General features: G+C 41.7%; 1 protein-coding gene across 3 annotated transcripts in view; it reads left to right on the top strand.

The window, feature by feature from the left end:
• Positions 1 to 11006: 11006 nt before the first annotated feature.
• Positions 11007 to 18533, top strand: part of SMYD2 (SET and MYND domain containing 2) — a 29595-nt gene continuing 22068 nt past the window's right edge. For 2 of the 3 annotated variants that reach the window (XM_017811705.1, XM_017811704.1), the window contains exons 1-2: positions 11007 to 11225; positions 13985 to 14048. In XM_017811705.1, the coding sequence (XP_017667194.1) occupies positions 11044 to 11225; positions 13985 to 14048 (246 nt within the window). In that variant the 5' untranslated portion in view covers positions 11007 to 11043. Of the gene's footprint in view, positions 11226 to 11515; positions 11610 to 13984; positions 14049 to 18533 lie in introns of those variants that run through there. The other variant, XM_017811706.1, reaches the window with a different exon arrangement.

Genomic DNA, 18533 nt, shown 5'->3' with positions numbered 1-18533 from the left:
GAAAATGTTTGGAATTGATGAGCTGTGATTTCAACACTGCTTGCCAGATTGATGGAGCAGCAGAGTCTCATTCACATTATGACTGTGCTGAAGTTGGCACTACTGGTCCAGCTGAACACAGTTTTCAACTGTTAATACTGTAATCCTGATGCACCTCCTGTTCTCTGTCTCTCCATTGATACTTTGAAATATTTCTTGAAGTATAGACAAGCCCTACCCCTCTTCTAAAACTGCAGGAAAAATGCCATAATAATCTTTGGAAAAGCTGATTTCTGTTCCTAGTTTTCCAGTGTCTGAAGAAATCCTGACTTTCTGTTAATGCAGTCATTATCTGGGACAACTTAAGTTTGATAGACTTGTCCATGAATTCCTGGGTTTATTTTTATTATTTTAATAACATGTAAATACACTGAAGTTCAATGAGGCCAAGAGCAAGGTCTTGCACATGGGTCAGTGCAATCCCAAGCACAAATACAGGCTCAGGGATGAAAGGATTGAGAGCGGCTCTGTGGAGAAGGACTTAGGGATTTTGGTGGGTGAGAAGCTCAACATGGAAAACGCACACTTTCAGCCAAGAAAGACAACTGTATATTGGGCTGCATCAAAAGCAGTGTGGCCAGCAGTTCGAGGAAGGTGATTGTCCCGCTCTACTCTGCTCTCTGCTCCCACCTGGAGCAATGCATCCAGCTATGGGGCCCCCAACAGAGGAAGGACACAGACCAGTAGTAATGAGTCCAATGAAGGGAGAATCCAATGATCAGAGGGCTGGAGCACCTCTGTTATGAAGACAGGCTGAGAGAGTTCGTGTTGTTCATTCTGGAGAACAGAAGGCTCCAAGGAGATCTTACAGAACCCTTACGGTACCTAAAAGGACCTACAAGACAGAAGGAGAGGGACTTAATACAAGGGCAGGTGGAGATAGGACAAGAGGGAATGGCTTTACAATGAAAGAGGGCAGGTTTAGATTAGATATTAGAAAGAAATTCTTCACTGTGAGGGTGGTGAGGCACTGGAACACATTGTCCAGAGAAGTTATTGATGTACCATCCCCATAAGTGTTCAAGGCTGGGTTGAATGGGGCTCTGACCAACCCATTCTAGTGAAAGGTGTCCCTGCCAATGGCAGAGGTTTGGAACTAGATGATCTTTAAGGTCTCTTCCAACCCAAACAATTCTATGATTCTATGAAATCAAAACAATATTTTTTTACTTTTATTTAATATTTACACAAATCATTGGGTAGGTCGAAACTCAGCTGTATTATCCAGATCTGTTGCTGAACGGCCTCGTTTTTTCTCTTCTATATTGGGACTTTCAAAATTGTTGTCTTAAAGATCATTTGCTTTTCTATCTGGTCAATCATATCTACTATACTAGCCTCTCTACATGCCTGGGCTCTGAAGTTCACCTACCCTCTGTAGTCCAGGTGCCACAACTGCATGTATGGAGTCTGACAACTACCAGTCCCATGCAGCTTCTTTTCTCATTCCATTGAGAGACTTCTCAGTGATATAAACCTGAAAGATAATCACACTTGGGAGACAAAAGTTCCCTTAGTTTTATCACTACTATTATTGCCATTACCATTCTCTTACCTCTGAAAGCTAGGAAGCACTGATAATGGGCAGGAAGAAGTGAATATTTATCTGAACTGTAGTTGTCTGCATTTAAAATACTTTCACAGTGCAAATCTCCACTGCTGAATACCTGAAATTCTGGATCAGTTCATGCTAATAGCTTATTCTCTGGCTCTTTTCTGGACCATGCCAAGCGCACCCCCAAAGCAGCGCCCTGGCAGTATGACAGATGGTTTCCTCGAGAAAGCATTCCCAAAGGCAATGTGGACAAGACTGAATTGTGTTATCTCCCTTCCCTATCTCTGTGACAACATTCAGCCCTTCAAGTATTCCCTTGTTCATATCCCTGATCTCAGAGAGCTCTGTTCAGTGGAACTAGCACCAGAAGGCCTGCAGCTTAGGGGCCATGGTATTTCAGATACATTGAACAAACCACAAATAGAATGCTGTCCATGGGCCAAAGGCTTACAAGCCCAGGCCCAAAGGTGAGCCCACGTGAAATGATGGCCAAGGGGACACAGGCAGGCTACTGCACAGAACCTTAGCTACTGGCAGCATGGATGGGAGGTGGACTGAGTCCCTTAGCCCTGGGGCCAGGGCTGCACCTCAGCTCCTCTCCTAGTAGCAGTGTAGACTCAGCCAGCAGCTAAGGGCACAGCTTCAAAACACAGTTTAGCTCCCAAGCATGTGGCTGAGGTGCAACTTCTTTTTAAACAACTACTTTGCAAACTGTAAATGTCACACAGTAGTACCTGGCCTGGAAGCTATCTTTCTATCAACCTAAAAGAGGCACAAACCTACTTTCATTCAAAATAAAACTCCCAGGCTTTGATTACTTTTTTTTTTGTTCCCATCTGCTAAGCAAGAAAGATCCCAAACAAGCAAAATGACGACCAAAAAAATTCTTGCAAGTAATGAGAATTCCCAAAGTTATTGATTGCAATAATAATATTCTAAATTTGGCTGAATTTTCAAATGCACTCTGGCACTTAATGCAAAAATGGCACAGCACTACATTTCTGTATAAACACATCTGGAGGCCTTCCAGCTGCTGCTGGTGTGATGCTTCTCAGTGTGGAGTCTCTTACAAATATTTTGTACTCTGATGAACCAGAATTCATCTTTCAAGGAGTAGAAGGTCTTGTCATCTCATAATGGATAGTGGCTCTTCTCTCAGCAAAAGTCTGTGTATTCTCTGCTTCTGTCCATGTGAAAAAGCAGTCACAGAAGGAAAAGGTGGTTGACAGAGAAACCACCAACCATGTGGACATGAATTAGTCTGCTGAAAGGTGAGCTCCTTGGTCAATAGGGAATCACACCCTGTAAGTGGAAGCTGGTATACTTAAAGAAGACTCTTTGGTTTCCAGAATCCACCCACTCAATGCTTTTTAGAGTACTGGGTGCAGCCAAATCATTCATTAAGTTAAACTGGGACAGTAAGGGAAGAAGGTAAGAATAATATTATTTATAATTCTCTCTCCTTCCTGCTATTACTGCATTTTGTAGGAGACAGAAATTAGAAGGAGGAGTAACTATCTGTGGTAAAAGGAAGAAAAGAGGAAATTACAACAAAGAGGAATTTGAAACTTAAGATATCTGTATATCCAGCAAGGGGGGGAAAATAAATACAGGACTATGTGAAGTGCATTATACACAGAAGAAATCCCAGCAATGGAATTTGCCAGGAATCAGACGAAAGCACTAAAATCATTAATAATGAAGAAAGCCATACTCAATAAATACATCTCTCCTCAATTTGGAAAAAGTAGGATGACAGCAGTATCATATCAGGCAGCCAAAGCCTTTTTCAATCCATTAGTAACCAAATAGGATGTTAAACATCTACTTGTGATAAAAACCTGTAATTCATCAGGCCCAGATAACTTGCACCTGAGGAGTCTCAAACAGTTGGTGGAGGAGATTCTTCCTTCCACATGTTAATTTTTAATGGATCTTGAAATACCATAGAAATTCCAGAAGACTGGAAGACTGATGTTTTGCCAGTATTAACCAAGGACAAACACGATGACCTTGGTAAATATAAGCCAGCTAACCTAACATCAAGCTGGAGAGGAGGTGAGGGGGGAGCAAAATAATAGAATATGGGATTCGACTGATAAAGAATGAAAGGACAGGAAGTAATTAATGCCAGTCAGCATGGTTTTATGGAAAATAGGTCTTGTCAGACAAACCTGATTAGATTACAAATTTGGCTGAAAAGGTAACTGCTTCAGTGTGATATACTGAGACATTCATATGGCATTTGATTTAATTTTGAAAAGCATTCTGATTTAAAAAAAAATATTGTACAGCCTCATTGAAATACCCCCCAGCAGAACAGTGCTCTTATTAAGCAACAAATCTCAAAAATGAGTTATCACTGGCAAGTCATCACCGAATATAGATATTTTTAGCAAAGCTGGAAGAGGGTCAGTGTTAAGCATGGCACTTGAGCATTTTTGTTGCTGAGTTATATATAAATTACTGTTGATTGTACTGTTAACGCAATCTTTGCAAATGCAAATAGAAATGTAACCAATATGTATATAGATGTGATGTTACATCTTTATACAGCACTGGTGTGGCTACTGAAATGCCACAGTTTCAGCAATCATATGTTTCACGAAGCTGAAAAAAAATCAGACGTTTGAAAAACAGCTGCAAAAATAATTGTTAGAACTCAAGAAAATGCCTTACCATGAGAACTTTAGAGAATATGAAGAGATTGCTAGATTAGAGTGTGTAAATATTTCCATCAGCAGAAAAGCAGCTCACCCACTTCCTTTTCCAGCACCCCCAGTGTGCTCGGACAAAAGAAGTAGGCAGTCTTAGGGCCCAGGTCACCCTGAAGGGTTTCTGTTTCCACATCAGTAGCAGGATAGGTTAAACACAGCCTGGTGGCAATGGGGTGTCCCTCATGTCAGGAGGGGTGCCTGACCTACTACACACAGCAACATTCATGTAGGTCATCTGCATCTGTGAAGGCTCCAAGACTTTTCTCTTGCCTGTAATCCCTCTCCAAGTAAAAGGGCAGATAAAATGACCCTGGATAACTCAGGAAATGTCCTGGCCAATTATCTTAGGGAGCCTCAAGGAGTTATCAGAGGATCAAAGACCCTTCTCTAGTCTTCATCGCAGAAAAGTTGCAGCTACAGGACAAAAGGAGAGGCAGGGGAAGAATGTGACAACTTAATGATGCTACAGTAGCACTGGGTAAGATCCTCAGCTTGAGTGAGCAGGTGCCATTCCTTCAAAGGAGAGATGCTGATTTACACCAGTGGAGAATTTGACATATAATATTTTTTTATTTGCTTGAGTCCTGCCGTGGCTCCATAAGCAAAGGTTAATGCAGGTCTGCCAGGGGCAGGCTGGAGTTAACACAGAATGGCAGTTTTGAGGTTGCTGATTCTGATAAAAGCAAATTGTGAACTGCAAGCATCTGAGTGTTGAGTGTCACATTCACACCTAACAGCTGCCCTTGCCTGTTCCCCACAGTCATCCAGTTCTGTCATCATGATATGTTTCTGAAACCACATTTGTGCTGCTGTCACTTTTTGTCTTTGGAAATTTGTGTACAGGCTTTCTGTAATGACATGCTAAAAATGCTTGTAAACTTCAAATGAGTAGATTAAAATATGTTTAACCCAGGCAAATCACTTCTATTTAGTAGGTGGAAACTTGAGTCTACTTCTTCTAAGTCTGCACTCTCCCCTGTAAAACTTGCAGTAGGGATGTTAGTATTGATAAAGTTGTAGGAGGTACCTGATGGGGGAGGACATTGAAGAGTTTGTTCCTTTCAGGAAAAAAAAAAAAAGAATTAGGAACCTCTTTCTAGATCTCTGGGTCTTTCACTATCACAATGTCTCTAAAGAGAAGAGTCAGACAGCTCTATAGGGTCACCCAGCTTCTCCATTTCCACCAGTCCTTTTTGGTTGGGAGCAGCCTAGCAACAGAGTCTTGGCATCTCTAGAGTATTTTTGTCTGTGTTTCAGTACTGGGCAATGTCAATACTGTCAACACATCAACAATCAGTGGCACAGATGTAGAAGATAACATGAGGACAGATTTTGAATGTCAAGCCCAGGGCCCTGCAGGGCTGGGAGCTGGGAGTGCACCCGCCTAAGAGATGCACCGGTGACACACCATGCTTGCAGCCCCTACTGAATTCTGAACTTGCTGTCATCCCTGAACTCCCACCTCACAGGTTATCTCCTAAAAGTGATTAACTGCACTTTTGCTCTTTGAAAGGCAGCATTTCCCAGCTCCTGCTGAGTTTTTACCTTCACACTTAATCTCTGGTTAACAAAGAATGATATAGACTTGCACTCATCTGCTGAAAAGGTGCAAATCTGAACCCAAACTACCCATAAATTGCAAAGATACCAAAAGCAGCTGCTTAGCTACAGCAAGACAGAGTTTAGGATAAGCCTTGAAATCTGCCCACAAAGCCTATTAAACCAGCTTATGCTGAGTTTTTCGTTACTTACACCACAGTGTAAGCATGCATCAGTATCTTGTCAGTACCTGCAATGGTTAGCTGAAAGCAGCTGGTGGTACCAATAGTTTCAGAAAGAAAAAACAGAAAAAAGGGATCAAAAAGACAAGGTTAGTAAACCAGATCTCTCTGGAAATAATTGCATTAAATATAGAAAAGGTTATATACCGTTTCCTTTGTCCTTTCTTTCCCCATAGGCTGCTGGCCTATGATTGCTCCTTGTACCTAGCCTGTAGCTGATTTTATTGTTTATTCCTAGCTCACCCTCCAGTTTGCTCGGGGCCCTGTGTCTTAGTGAGTGACTCCCCTCTCCCTTTCCAAGTTCAGAACCTTTCTGGCTAAAGTCTGCGGTGACACATAACACAAAAAGACAGCTTTGGGCACAGGGCATGCAGCCGCTCCTGGAGAGTACAGGCTGCGGTTCGGCGGTACCGTTTATGGAAGATTAAGTGATTAAGCCTAACTAAAAGTGACTAACAGAGATGGATCTTTTCCTGTCAAACACACATGGTTTTCCATAGAGCAGCTCCAAGGTTGTGAGTGAAGGTGAACAGCTCGGCTTCTAAAGACTCCTTAATTTTAAGAAATTCAAAGAGCAGGCACGACACTTTGTTCTGTGACTTTCTTAAACCTATACCCTACTTCACATCCTTTCATGAGCCATCATCTTTCATATTTAAAACAGACATAACGGAAGTTAAAAAAAGGCAGAAGAGATGAGAAGTACAAGTCTCTGCAGAGGTAAGGTATAATTTAGAGAAGTATCGTTTTATCACCCAATCCTGCCAGGTCCCCAACACATTCTATAGGGTACAGACTCCTCCACTGATCTTGTGAACAGTGAGAGCACTCCAGTCTTTTTCTGGTTGTTTGAAACTCCCTGATGTTGGCTATTCATTCAGTCATTGCATGCATATTCATATGGCTAAAGCCTTGAGAATCTTCATAATTTGATTAACAAGTCTATGTTTTGCAATAAACCATTATTTATTTAGGTATTCAAACTGATTCATAAAAACCCAAATTCAGATTATCTGAGGAACGTGGTATGAAAACACAGATGAAATAGGGAGATCCAAAAGAGTATGTTTTATTTACAGGTTTTGTACAAATACATGAAATGGGGACGGGATAAATACTCTAACAAAGTAGTTACCAAAGTGTTTTCATTAATAACTTGAGAAACCAGTTTTATTTCTTGAAAACATCCAAAGTAAGCTAAAACCTATGCAAGCAGCTGGTTGAATTTCTCCTGCAGGGTTTGAATGGGACTGCCGGCCGGTGCTGAATTTCACTCTTGTGAATAAATCCATGCATTATCTCTTGGAAAGCAGTGTTTTTCAGGGTGGAATAAAGCCTATTTAGTAAATTATTATTATTGTTTTTAAAACTAAATGACTGTTTATTAAAAAAGAGACCTACTGAAATTCAAATTTTTCCTCATTACCTGAGGCATAATCAAATTGTCAGCTGTTTAACAAGGGTGATAATATGGAACAGGAGTGTGATAACATTTGCCATCATCCCAGCTGGTTCCCCCCAAAAGACACGTCCCCACAAGCTTCTCGTTGCTGAACCCACAAGACCTTAGAGAAGCCTATGATGCAGCACAAAGTATTGTACTAAAACACTCCTTAGCTCAGTTGGTTGGAGCATGATGCTAATAATGCCAAGGTTGTGGGTTTGATCCTCATATGGGCCATTCACTTAAGAGCTGGACCTCAGGATCCTTGTGAGTGCCTTCCAACTCAGACTATTCTGTGATTGTCTGTGATTGTTTAGAATTGATCTGATAATGCGTATCATAGAATCATTAAGTTAGAAAAGATCTCTAAGATCATTGAGTTGTTAGACTTCTTTTATTTGGACACATTATTTGAAACACAAATTAAATGCCGATTTCATTAAAGAATATAGGAATTGGTCATTTACTTCAGTGTCACCAGGATTTCACTACTGGAGTATATCATGTTGTTTTCAGATTTCAGAAGCAAATGCTGAAGCATTTCATTTTACCAATGTACTAAAGTAGAGAGAAAAAAAGCTGAGAATGTTTCAAAATAGTATATAATGTTATAACAAGATCCAGCAGCTGAAAAGCCAACTGGGACTTTAAAGGTAGAAATAAAGCATATATGTTTACTAGATTTTTTTCCGTTAAACCACTTATTAAGAACATTTTAAAACCAAGACTGGTTATTTCCTAAAAATTTTGCTCTATTTTGAGCAGGAATTAGTTTGAGGAATGCAATAGCTTGTGCAGTGTAAGAAGTCAGAGTAGATTGGCTTAGGAGCTGTGTCTCTCTCTATATATATACATATATTGTCTATCTATAATGGACCTATCAATTAATCAAACTGGATTGACCATAATGACAGTTTCCCACTTAATGTTAATTCATTCATAAAGTGAATACATTATCGATCACTATTTTTAAATACACTTAGTTATAGAGATGCCTATAACTAGGAATCCAGACCTTTGAGCTTGACATCCACAGTCTACACTGAACTGGGATGTAAATGGCAGTCCTGATGCACAAGATGCAGTACTTGGTTAGTAGATTAGATGCTGCTTTTATCGTGTCTGCAACGAGGCAGTACAGAATGAGTTACACGATTTTGCAAATTGAATTTTGCATGCTTATTTTCTCTACTCTTGTTTTAGTGTTTCTACTTCTACTTTGTTGGCATTATCCAGAGAAACAGACTGGGATGGAATATTGATATTGAACAGCTACACACTACTGATTCTGTTTTAATTTAAGACTAGATTCTCAGCTGAGCAACACAAGAATAGCTTTAGCATAATGAATATCTGTCACATACTGAACTGTTAATAAGATTAAAATCTAGTTATTTTTATCCTGGTTCTACTGGACCAATTTTTATTTCATTTTGTTTTAGCAACATTCTCAAAGCCTTTTTGCAAGCTAATTTCTTATTTCAAGGTTGCTTCTTCAACATAGTTGTTTTCTTTCCGCTTTACTGATTTACTTCCTTGTGGAAATATTGAGCCTCAAGTTTCAAATGACGTGTTTAATCAAAAAGGAGCTTACCAATGATTTAGTGTACAAATAATTTAACACAAAACTAAATACACAAATACTAACAGCACAGATTATAACCTTTGGATGTTTACATCAATCTACACCGCTTATGAACTACAAGTGACATCAGAAATGTTTTCATTTGCTTTAGTGCTTCACTTGCATTTCCAAAAAGAATATTCTTTTAGTGCTGTATCGGGGTATTGTACAACTGATAATTATATACAAAATACTTGGGCACAAAACTGTACCACTTTTCTTAATATAGACAGCTTTACTGATTTCCCTTGTTGTATTTGGATTTCAGTAATAGATTTATTCTTAAAAAATCTAAGATAGAAACTCTTACTTTGTGTAAATTCAGTATTTTCTTGCTGTTGGAGGTTTTGTTGTATTTACAACAAAATATGCCAGTTGTTGCATATTCAAACTTCTTGACCTTTGGGGTTTTTTTGCTCGTTGACTGATTTGTTATAAAAGAGAAGTCCATTCCTTATGACAATTTTTTATTAATTCCATGTATTTGGGGTTTTTTTGGCTCAAACTACAGCATATTATCCTAAAATACTAGGACAGGATAGCTGGTTTTCCGGCCTCTGAGCTGTAACCTCTGTAGCTGTAACCATCTACAAGCCATGCAGGGCAGTGCTTGGCTGGCCAAGAACATTGGCCCACTGACTCTCAAGCTGGCCAAAGTGCAGCAGGGGCAGGCTGGGCTTGCCACCTCCAGAGGCCCCTTCACTTCCTGCTTTGTGATCTCCTGTCCACCCCACCATCTCCAGTGGCCTTGCTTCCTTGCTCCACTGCAGAACCAGGTCACACAGGGTCCTTCTGCTGTCACCCCATTACGGTAGGTGCTGTAAACCAGGGCAGGTGGTAGGAAAACCTGAATGGCACCACACCTGCATGAGCCAAGTCCTGCCCTGGTTATCCAGCAGGCTGTGACACATGAACATCCTGTGACCTGAGCAGCAAACCTGCTCACAACTGAGGTGCTCTGCCCTGGGGGGCCTTGCTGTTCCTCTTAGTGGCACTCCATCACCCTAGCGTGAAATAAGTTTCATATTTCCCTACCAACTGCTATGCTACTGCATTCAGTATATTCCTTGATCACTGTGCTCCTCCAGAGCTCCAAAGGAGGAGTTTGCACAGATAACATGCAGTGTTTAAGTGGGGTGGTCCTGAAGATGATTTTTAAAATCTACTCCACGAGATAACTCTTATCTTTACAGCATTACTGCACAACACGGGAGCATGGAAAGTATTCCTTGGTCCTTTGGCAGACAAATCTTCTGAGTGTGATAAACAAAACCACCCAGTTTCTTTGGCACAAGAAAATTTGTGGTTAGGCGCAAGAGCTAAAAGAAACCCCAACAACTCAACCCAAAACTTAGTGGCTAAGAAAAGCCACTGGTGTGAAGGAGGATAGGAGAATCATCTCAGCTGTACCCTTCTCCAAATTAATGGGACTCGCTTTACTAGGAACTATATTCGGTGCTCGTGTGCAAAGAGAGGGCTGCCAGGTCAGCGGGAGAGCGCCTTTCTCGGGGCGCCCGCTGCTCGAGATCCGGGTCTCGGGGATGCTCCCGCCGCGCCGGTGAGGGCGGGTGTGCTCAGGCAGCCCGCTCCCCGATGCCGGTGGGCGGCGGGCGGGCCGAGGGGCCGCAGGGCCGGCAGGATTTCGGTACCCAGCGGGCCGAAGCGGCCCCGGCCCGCTCCAGCGCGGCCCCGCGGCTCCCCGGGTGCGCAGCCGCCGGCGAGTCCCCCGCCGCCCGCAGGAGGCGCTCCCGCGGCGGGCGCGGGCGGCAGCAGCGCCGCGCCGGCCTCCCCGGGCCCCCGTGTGCCGGCGGACGCGGTGCGGGAGGGCAGCGCTCGGAGCCCCGGCGCCCCCTGCCTCTTCCCTTCCCCTCCTCGCCGCCGGGATGCGCCCGGAGGCGGCGCCGCAGGCGGGCGGCCTGGAGCGGTTCGCCAGCCCCGGCAAGGGCCGGGGGCTGCGGGCGCGGCGGCGCTTCGCCGTGGGGGAGCTGCTCTTCAGCTGCCCGGCCTACGCCGCCGTGCTGACCGTCAGCGAGCGCGGCGGCCACTGCGACGGCTGCTTCGCCAGGTAGGGCCGGGGCGCCGGGCAGCGCTCGGCGGGCGGTGGCGGGGCCGGCACAGCTGCTGGCGGTTCGGTAGCAGAAATTCCCTCCTCCTCGGCTCGTGGTCCTTGTGGCAGGATGAAACTTTTAGCTTCAGAGCTGGTTTTCCCTGCTCAGCAGCTCAGGGAAAAAAGGAAGAAAGGAAAAAAAAAAGTTCTGCTTTTCCCGTGCGCTGGCGGTTACGTAGGCACGTGCGTAACCATCCTCTCACAGGAAGTTTCATCGATCCATCTGGTTTAGTAATAACTTAATGTTCAATGGTCTTAATGGAGTTTTTGATAAGAGAGGAGGGCTCTGCAATCGCCTTATTCAAGCTTTGCATTTCCACGGTGCGAACGGAATGTATAACTGTAATGAAATATACAGCAATGTCTGTATATTTTCTCTTCTCTGTCCAAACCCTTAGTCTTCTGGCAAACTGCTTTTGCTGGGGTGCAGACAGCACAAGAGGTTCGTTGTCTCATGACTGGGAGCATTCGGGCTGGAGCGCTGCCGGCTGCTGCGTGCTTCGTGATTCCCGGCGCTGGCGGGCTGCGGGGTGCTCGAGTTTTCGAGCTTTCTGCGGCCTCTGCAGCTGCTCTCCTCGCCTGTGTGGAGAGGCCGTTTGACCTGCGGCAGGTATTCCAGCGTTTGCTACAAGCCTCTCAATGCCAGCTGCTGCAGGAAGACAACAACAACAAAAAAAGCAGATTAGGGTTACCGTTAGAAAATCAGGCATGCACATGACACTGTGACACGTCAGTCACATGTCACACTGCGCCACATTTTTAGAAGTTGTAGTACTTTCATGGCTTCTGGCAGCTCACTGAAGAATCACAGTGCTTGCCTGGTTATAACTCAGAGCATATGTTAGTGTTTGCATCAGTAAAGGAAAGCAACTTTTGTAATTTTGCTATTTTTATCAATATGTCCTTTTTCTTTCCTCATTACATTGTCTACATATATGACTTACTCACTTTATTCACCCCTCTATTTGCATATGAGCACCTAATGTAGTTCCTAGTGAAGTTCCTTAATTTGTTGAAGGGTACAATTGAAGTGGTTTTCTTCTCCTCCTTCACACCTGTGGCTTTTCCTAGCCCCTAAGTTTTGGGTGGAGGTGTTGTTGGGTTTTCTTTTTTTTTTTTTTCTTACTCTTGTGGCTAACTGCTGGTTTTGTTTTTTACATTCAGAAGATTTGTCTACCAAAGGACCAAGGAATACTTTCCATGCTCCCTTGATGTGCAGTAATGCTGTAAAGATAAGAGTTATCTCGTGGAATAGATTTTAAAGATCATCTCCAGGATCATCCTACATAAACTGCTTGTTATCCTTGCTAGCTTTTCCTTTGGAGCTCTGGAGGAGCACAGTAATCAAAGAATATGTTGAAGGCGGTAGCATAGCAGTTAGTGGGGTAATCTGAAACTTATTTCACACCAGGGTGATGAGGTGCCATAAAGAGGAATGATGCCTCAGTGATGTAATGTGATCTGCCAGTGCTGAGACATGTGTTTTCTGTCTGTGACTGTTGCATTAGCACTGAACTAGCATGTACTAGATTCTGAACTCTGCTTGTTGAAATGGCAAAGGATGTTAGGAGGAAGGTTGTGGGCTCAGCGCTAACCTTGGGCAGAGAAACTTTGACATGTGGTAATAAAACCATTGTAGTAACATGGCACAATGAGTTTGTAACATTGTATTTGCATGAGATAGTGTTTGTTACTTTAAATACACGGTTGTGCTTGAGGTACATACTGTCAGCAAGAGGAGTCATGATGTTAGCCTGGCTCACTCATGTTGCACCTTCTGCTTTGCAGGAACAATCAGGGGATGCCAGATTTGCCGTGCTTTATGGGCTCTGGATGCCAGTGACCACTGAAATGTTGTATATTATCATGTCATACAAGAACACTCACCCTTGTTTTAGTCCAATGAACTGAGTTTAAGACAATTTCTTTTTGCCACTTACACCAGGGAGGGCGTACAGACATTTTAAAGTTTTCAATACTGCTGAGAGATCCTTATTGCTGTCACACCAAAATGTCATTCGTTGGGTAACACGTTCTATTTTTGGTGGCATCTGCTACAGCACATGAACCTTGAAGCAGAAAAGGACCTTCTTTTCAGCAGTTCCCTCTATTGGGATACATACAGCTATAAAAAAAGGAAGGTGTGAGCCTTAAGTCGGCTCAGAATACACAGATACCAGAGAAGACTTTAGTGGGACAGTAAGGGGCTATGAGGTGACAGGAGATCAAACAGTGTATTTAATAATGCAATATGTTTTCTTGGTGTTGGGAGACAGTTATGAAACAAAGGTTTCTGTAACCAGGCAGAGAAGCAATAAAATGGGCAAAGCAAAAGCAAAGGGTTAAAATTGGTGAGCAAGTATACAGAGGGGTTGGAAAGTTTGGAAAACAAGAAAAATTAGCTCATTATGCATCTTATAGTGGCAAAAAAAATGATGCTGTCTGTCAAATAGCATAGAATAACATGTTTACAAACCCAGCAATTTATCAGGGCAGCAGAGGGCTGCTTTTGCATAATAACAGTTGTTAGGAAAAACTTGCTTTTGGAACTCTAAACAAATAAAAATAGTGTCTGCTGTTCAAAGATGTAGTTCAATCTGTAGTTGTAGTGCCCTGAAGAAGATACAGTATTCATTGTGAAATGCAAAACAATGTGCAAAAAGTGATCCAGCATACAATTTTATTTCAGAACAGAATACTTCTGTTTTCTTTTTAAGGAAAGAAGGATTGTCCAAGTGTGGAAGATGTAAACAGGCCTTTTACTGCAATGTGGAATGCCAGGTACGGTAATGCAATTTGAGAGGGTGCGGGGGGGAAGGAGGGCAGGGGTTGCTAACTCCCAGTTTTTGTTTGTGTGGCATTTACAGTCTCTAATTGTAGTTATGGTTAATAGCAGTCCAGTTGTTTTCAGCATCCTACAGATGCTGACCATGGAGTTGTGCATTGCACAGTTACAGGATTTGGATACGGTCTGCATGAGTCTTTCAAGATAGTGGCTTCAGGGCTTGGTACCACTGAGACTTTGATTAGACCTGCCTGTCAGCCCACTAATTATGTCTGTATTACTTCTTCCTTTAAGGACAAACCAGATAATTTAACATTAGCTCACTAAACTGGTAAGAGCCTGTGTCTAATGGAAAAATCAAATCACTAAATAGCCATCTTAAGGGAGTTTTGTTAAGGTTTTTTCTTTTAGAATCCTTGCAAATATTTTGAGTACTGGGACTGCCACAGCTGATCATAGTCATAACCATTTGAAACCTACCATGCTTTCTTCCTAATTTACTCATTCTGGCAACTTTTATTCTTTTTGTATACTTTGCTTTTTAAATATAAGCGTGCACTAAAGTAAAGTGATATGAAGATGTCCAAAACATTTGCATGCAGTTTCAACTCCATTTTTACTTCAAGTTAGAATAAGCACCTTTCAAAAAAAACCAAAAAACTTGTACCAGAACTAGTTTTTAGCCTTTGGGGGCTGTCAGCTTGATATGGAAGAATTATCCAGTTTATGTGTGCATAACTCAAATGGATTGCTAGTTGAATAAAGTAAGCTATGTAAGGTCTGTGGCGCTGGGCACAGAGTGTATGGAACAATGCTCATGAAGGATTTGAGTCACCAAAGGTTTGGCATGCAATCACGTGTTAGCTATAAATAATTCAAACCTTCTCCTACATGGTAGCGTGCTGTTGCATGTGTGGGTACATGCAAAGAATTCTTCGTTGTCGTTATCTGGACTGAGATGTTGTGGTTTGTGCTGTTCTGTTTGCAGGCGCTTTGGACGTGGCCACTGCTATTTCAAAGATTCTCTTGTTGCACAAGTTTTAAAGTGAGCCTGGCCTCTCCTTAGTTTTCTTTCTATTACCTCCCCAGATTTCTGCTTTCCCGTAGAATCTTAGTGAATTGTGGGCAAATCAAATAGCCTGTTGGGTTTGAGGCACCAGTAGGACTCAAAATGCTTAATGGAAATAAGTTTTTTACAAAATTTGCAGTAGTTTATACGATACTCAGAGTGGAAGATTACTGTATGAGCGTCCTTAAGCGTCTTGAGAGGAATTTGGATGAGTTTTAAAGACGGTATAGAAAAACCCTAAAAACCCATGATTCATTCATGAAAAATGCTTATTTCTAAAAAATGTTTCCACAGGACATTATTTTTTAGGAAGCTTTTAACTAGACAAGGGAAGGAAATACTATTGGCTATTTAGCAGTTTTTATCTGACTGTGAGTTTCTTCTCTTGCCACATAAAATTCACCATCGTTTAGGAAGCAGGTAAGCAAGATTTTCTGAAGTAGGAAATCCCAGTAATTTGTGCTGGGAAAAATAACAAGTAGATATGGTGGAAGTAGAAGAACTTATTCCTTCTCATACACAGTCCTTTGCTTTTACCTCCAAGTGTTCCTCCCTCAATGTCCTGACTTCTAGCCTTGACGAAGTTTATACTTTTATATTTACAAACAAGAAGGGATTTTCTCTTTTTTCCTCTGGGTAAAGTCTTGTACATGTATTGCCTTTTTTTAGATTGAATTTTTTACTGTTATTTTTTATTTTTGGGTGTTTGGAATTCTCCCTCTCTAAAGGTACATGTTCCTAGAATAAAAACCTGAACTGCTCAAATTGAGTATCCTTAATCTGTTGAAGATGATGCTCAGTAAAAGCCTATCTGTCTGATAAGTTGTTGAATTAAAATCTTCTCTACCTGTTGGTGTGTGGTATGATTCTTAAAATATAAAGACCTTTTTTAGATTTTGTTGGTGCCTAGACAATAGTATGACAAACCCAGGTACTAGCACTTCATTCTTACTGGTGATATACATGTGGCTGTTGACTCTCTAGTTGATATAACACTATCTTCTGTCTTTTGGGCCATTCTGAGTCAGTCTGATGAAATTTATGAATATTGCTAAGATTGAATTCCTTGACATTCTTTCAAAGTTACCTTCAAGCATAATATTCTCTAAAAAGCTGGTCTCTACTGACTGTACGTGCTACACAGCCAATCTACACTGCATCTTCATCCCTGTCTTGTTCAAAGGCATTTTTCAGCAGTTCAGCAATTCTTTGTCAAAGCCAAAAAGGCTTATCTGTGCCTTGATACTGAACTTGTAACACTGGAATGTACAGCAAATGTGTCCCTTTTGCCTCCATGGATGTGAGACTTCATGCAACAGTGATAAAAGGGCAGGGCTTTACTTGAGAATTGTGATGGCATTGTTCATTTAAATTTTATTTGTTTGAAGTTAAGTTTCCTCTCTAAATTCATGTTTTCTTTGCTTGGTTCAGGTAAAAATTAGACATACCCAACAAAGACATGGTATGATTTCCTGTGTTGGTTAATACCTTGTTACTCAATATAATTCAGTTTGACAACTGTTTACTGCATGAAGTACGCTGTCTGGGATAAAACCCCAAAGCTTTTGGGCTTACTTTTTTCTTACTTAAATACCTGCTATACCACAATTCATAGGAATTTTTGTTCATTGTGGGGAGAGGTGGATCAGAAGGAGAAAGGTGCCAAAGTGTGCAGCAGGAAGCAAATTTTTTTTTATGTCTTTTTCTGAATTACAGATTTAATAATTGCAGGCATCTAGAACGTTTCTGTTCAGTGAGTTTTATTTCTTTTGGAATACCAAGGTCATTGAAAATAAAGTTACTGACACTACATGTATTTCCCGCTCTTTTGAGCAATATCGTATCCTTGTTTTGAGGCTCTTAAAATACTTTCCTAGTATTTAATGAATGAAGCCTCACAGCAGCCTCTGTGGCATTTCTGATTTTGAAAATGAGGTGGGTATAGGTATGCAAAGAGAAATTGCCTTGCTGAAGATCCCCCAGGTGGTAAAAGTCCATCTCCTGTTGTATGGCCAGGTGTTTGATGGATTGACCTGGTTCTGCTTTGCAGTATAATCCATTTGCCCTGGTCACCAGGAAAGGTGGTGTCATGCTTTGTGAGAGACTGAACCCAGGAGACTAAGTCTTGCAGTGATGTAGTGACTGATTTGTGTAAGGCTCTGTCTATACACACCCATTTGCATGCACACTGGCTTGGCACAGCTCCCTAACATGTATCTTTTGCCTGTTTTGATCTATTTTGTTTTTAAGATAGATAACTGCATGTTTGACCTGTATTGAGCTGGATGCTTGCATAGGTGTGGATTCAGTCTCTGATACAGGACACATGAGAATGGAATTTGCCTTCACTACCTGTCCTTGCTGCCTTCAGTGTTTTGTGGGCTGGATCTGTCCTGGGTTTTCTCCATCTTTCTTTTCCCAACCCCTAATCCAGTTCTTTTAAAAGGGATTGTGATTTCCAGCTGATTCATACCATTCTGCTCTCCACTATAGCCTCCTTGGAGCACAGGCCTGTTATTATAATAGTGGCTTTCAGCCCCCATCTGCAGCTGTTCGGGTCTTGACTTCTTAAATTATAATAATTTTAGGCAAACAGCAGGAGACCTGTGTTCATTTTTTCTCCTCATAAATTAGCTGCTCAAACACTCTGAAGAGAAATGTTTTAAGAGGGTTATGTGGTTGCAATTGTGGAACTGGTGAACTTGAACCAGCTACTGGAACTCCTCTTGCTTTTATTACACATAGCTATTATTTATTCCAGACAGAATGGAGATCAGCTAGCCAGAGTGCAGAAAGAGATGTTTTTGTCATGACTTTCAGTATTTGAAATATATTTTGAACAAAATGTTCAAATGGCTTTTTCTTAATGTGTCGTGTTAAAGGCTGCTGTAGTTGGTATTTCTGGAGTAAGGGAAATAGTTATTTTAACCAGTTAGAAAGCCTCAAAATTTAGGTGGAGACCTGGGAATACCATTAAGCAGGTGTGTTTTAAATGGGACCTTATAGAAATTGTATGCTCCTCTTTGGTGAGCTGTAGAAAAAAATAAGAAATTTTTGCTGTAATGATTCTGCAAAAAAGTGTTCTGACACTGCAAGACCCTGCTTAAGATTGCCTTGGGGAATTGTCTGTCCCCCTAATCCAAAAACTTTCTCCATGTATTTTTGTTTGATAAATGTCTCCTGTGAACCTGCTGAACATTAACCCATGGAAGTCAAATACTCTCTATGGCCGAGCATTTGATAAATGATAGTAGGAAAGGATGGCTGTGAAGATGAGTGAAACTTCTACCTTTACTGCTTGTTGAAGGGCTGTATCGGAGAACTTTACCGAAGTTGCCTCACTGAAATTCAGTTAAAGAATTGGATGCCCTTTGATCACCACTGGGGCTTAAGATTTTGAAGAATTGGGCTT

This window comes from Lepidothrix coronata, unplaced genomic scaffold (assembly GCF_001604755.1).
Source record: "Lepidothrix coronata isolate B3197 unplaced genomic scaffold, Lepidothrix_coronata-1.0 Scaffold33, whole genome shotgun sequence".
NCBI lineage: Eukaryota > Metazoa > Chordata > Aves > Passeriformes > Pipridae > Lepidothrix > Lepidothrix coronata.
This window is presented reverse-complemented; position numbering and strand designations above follow the sequence as displayed.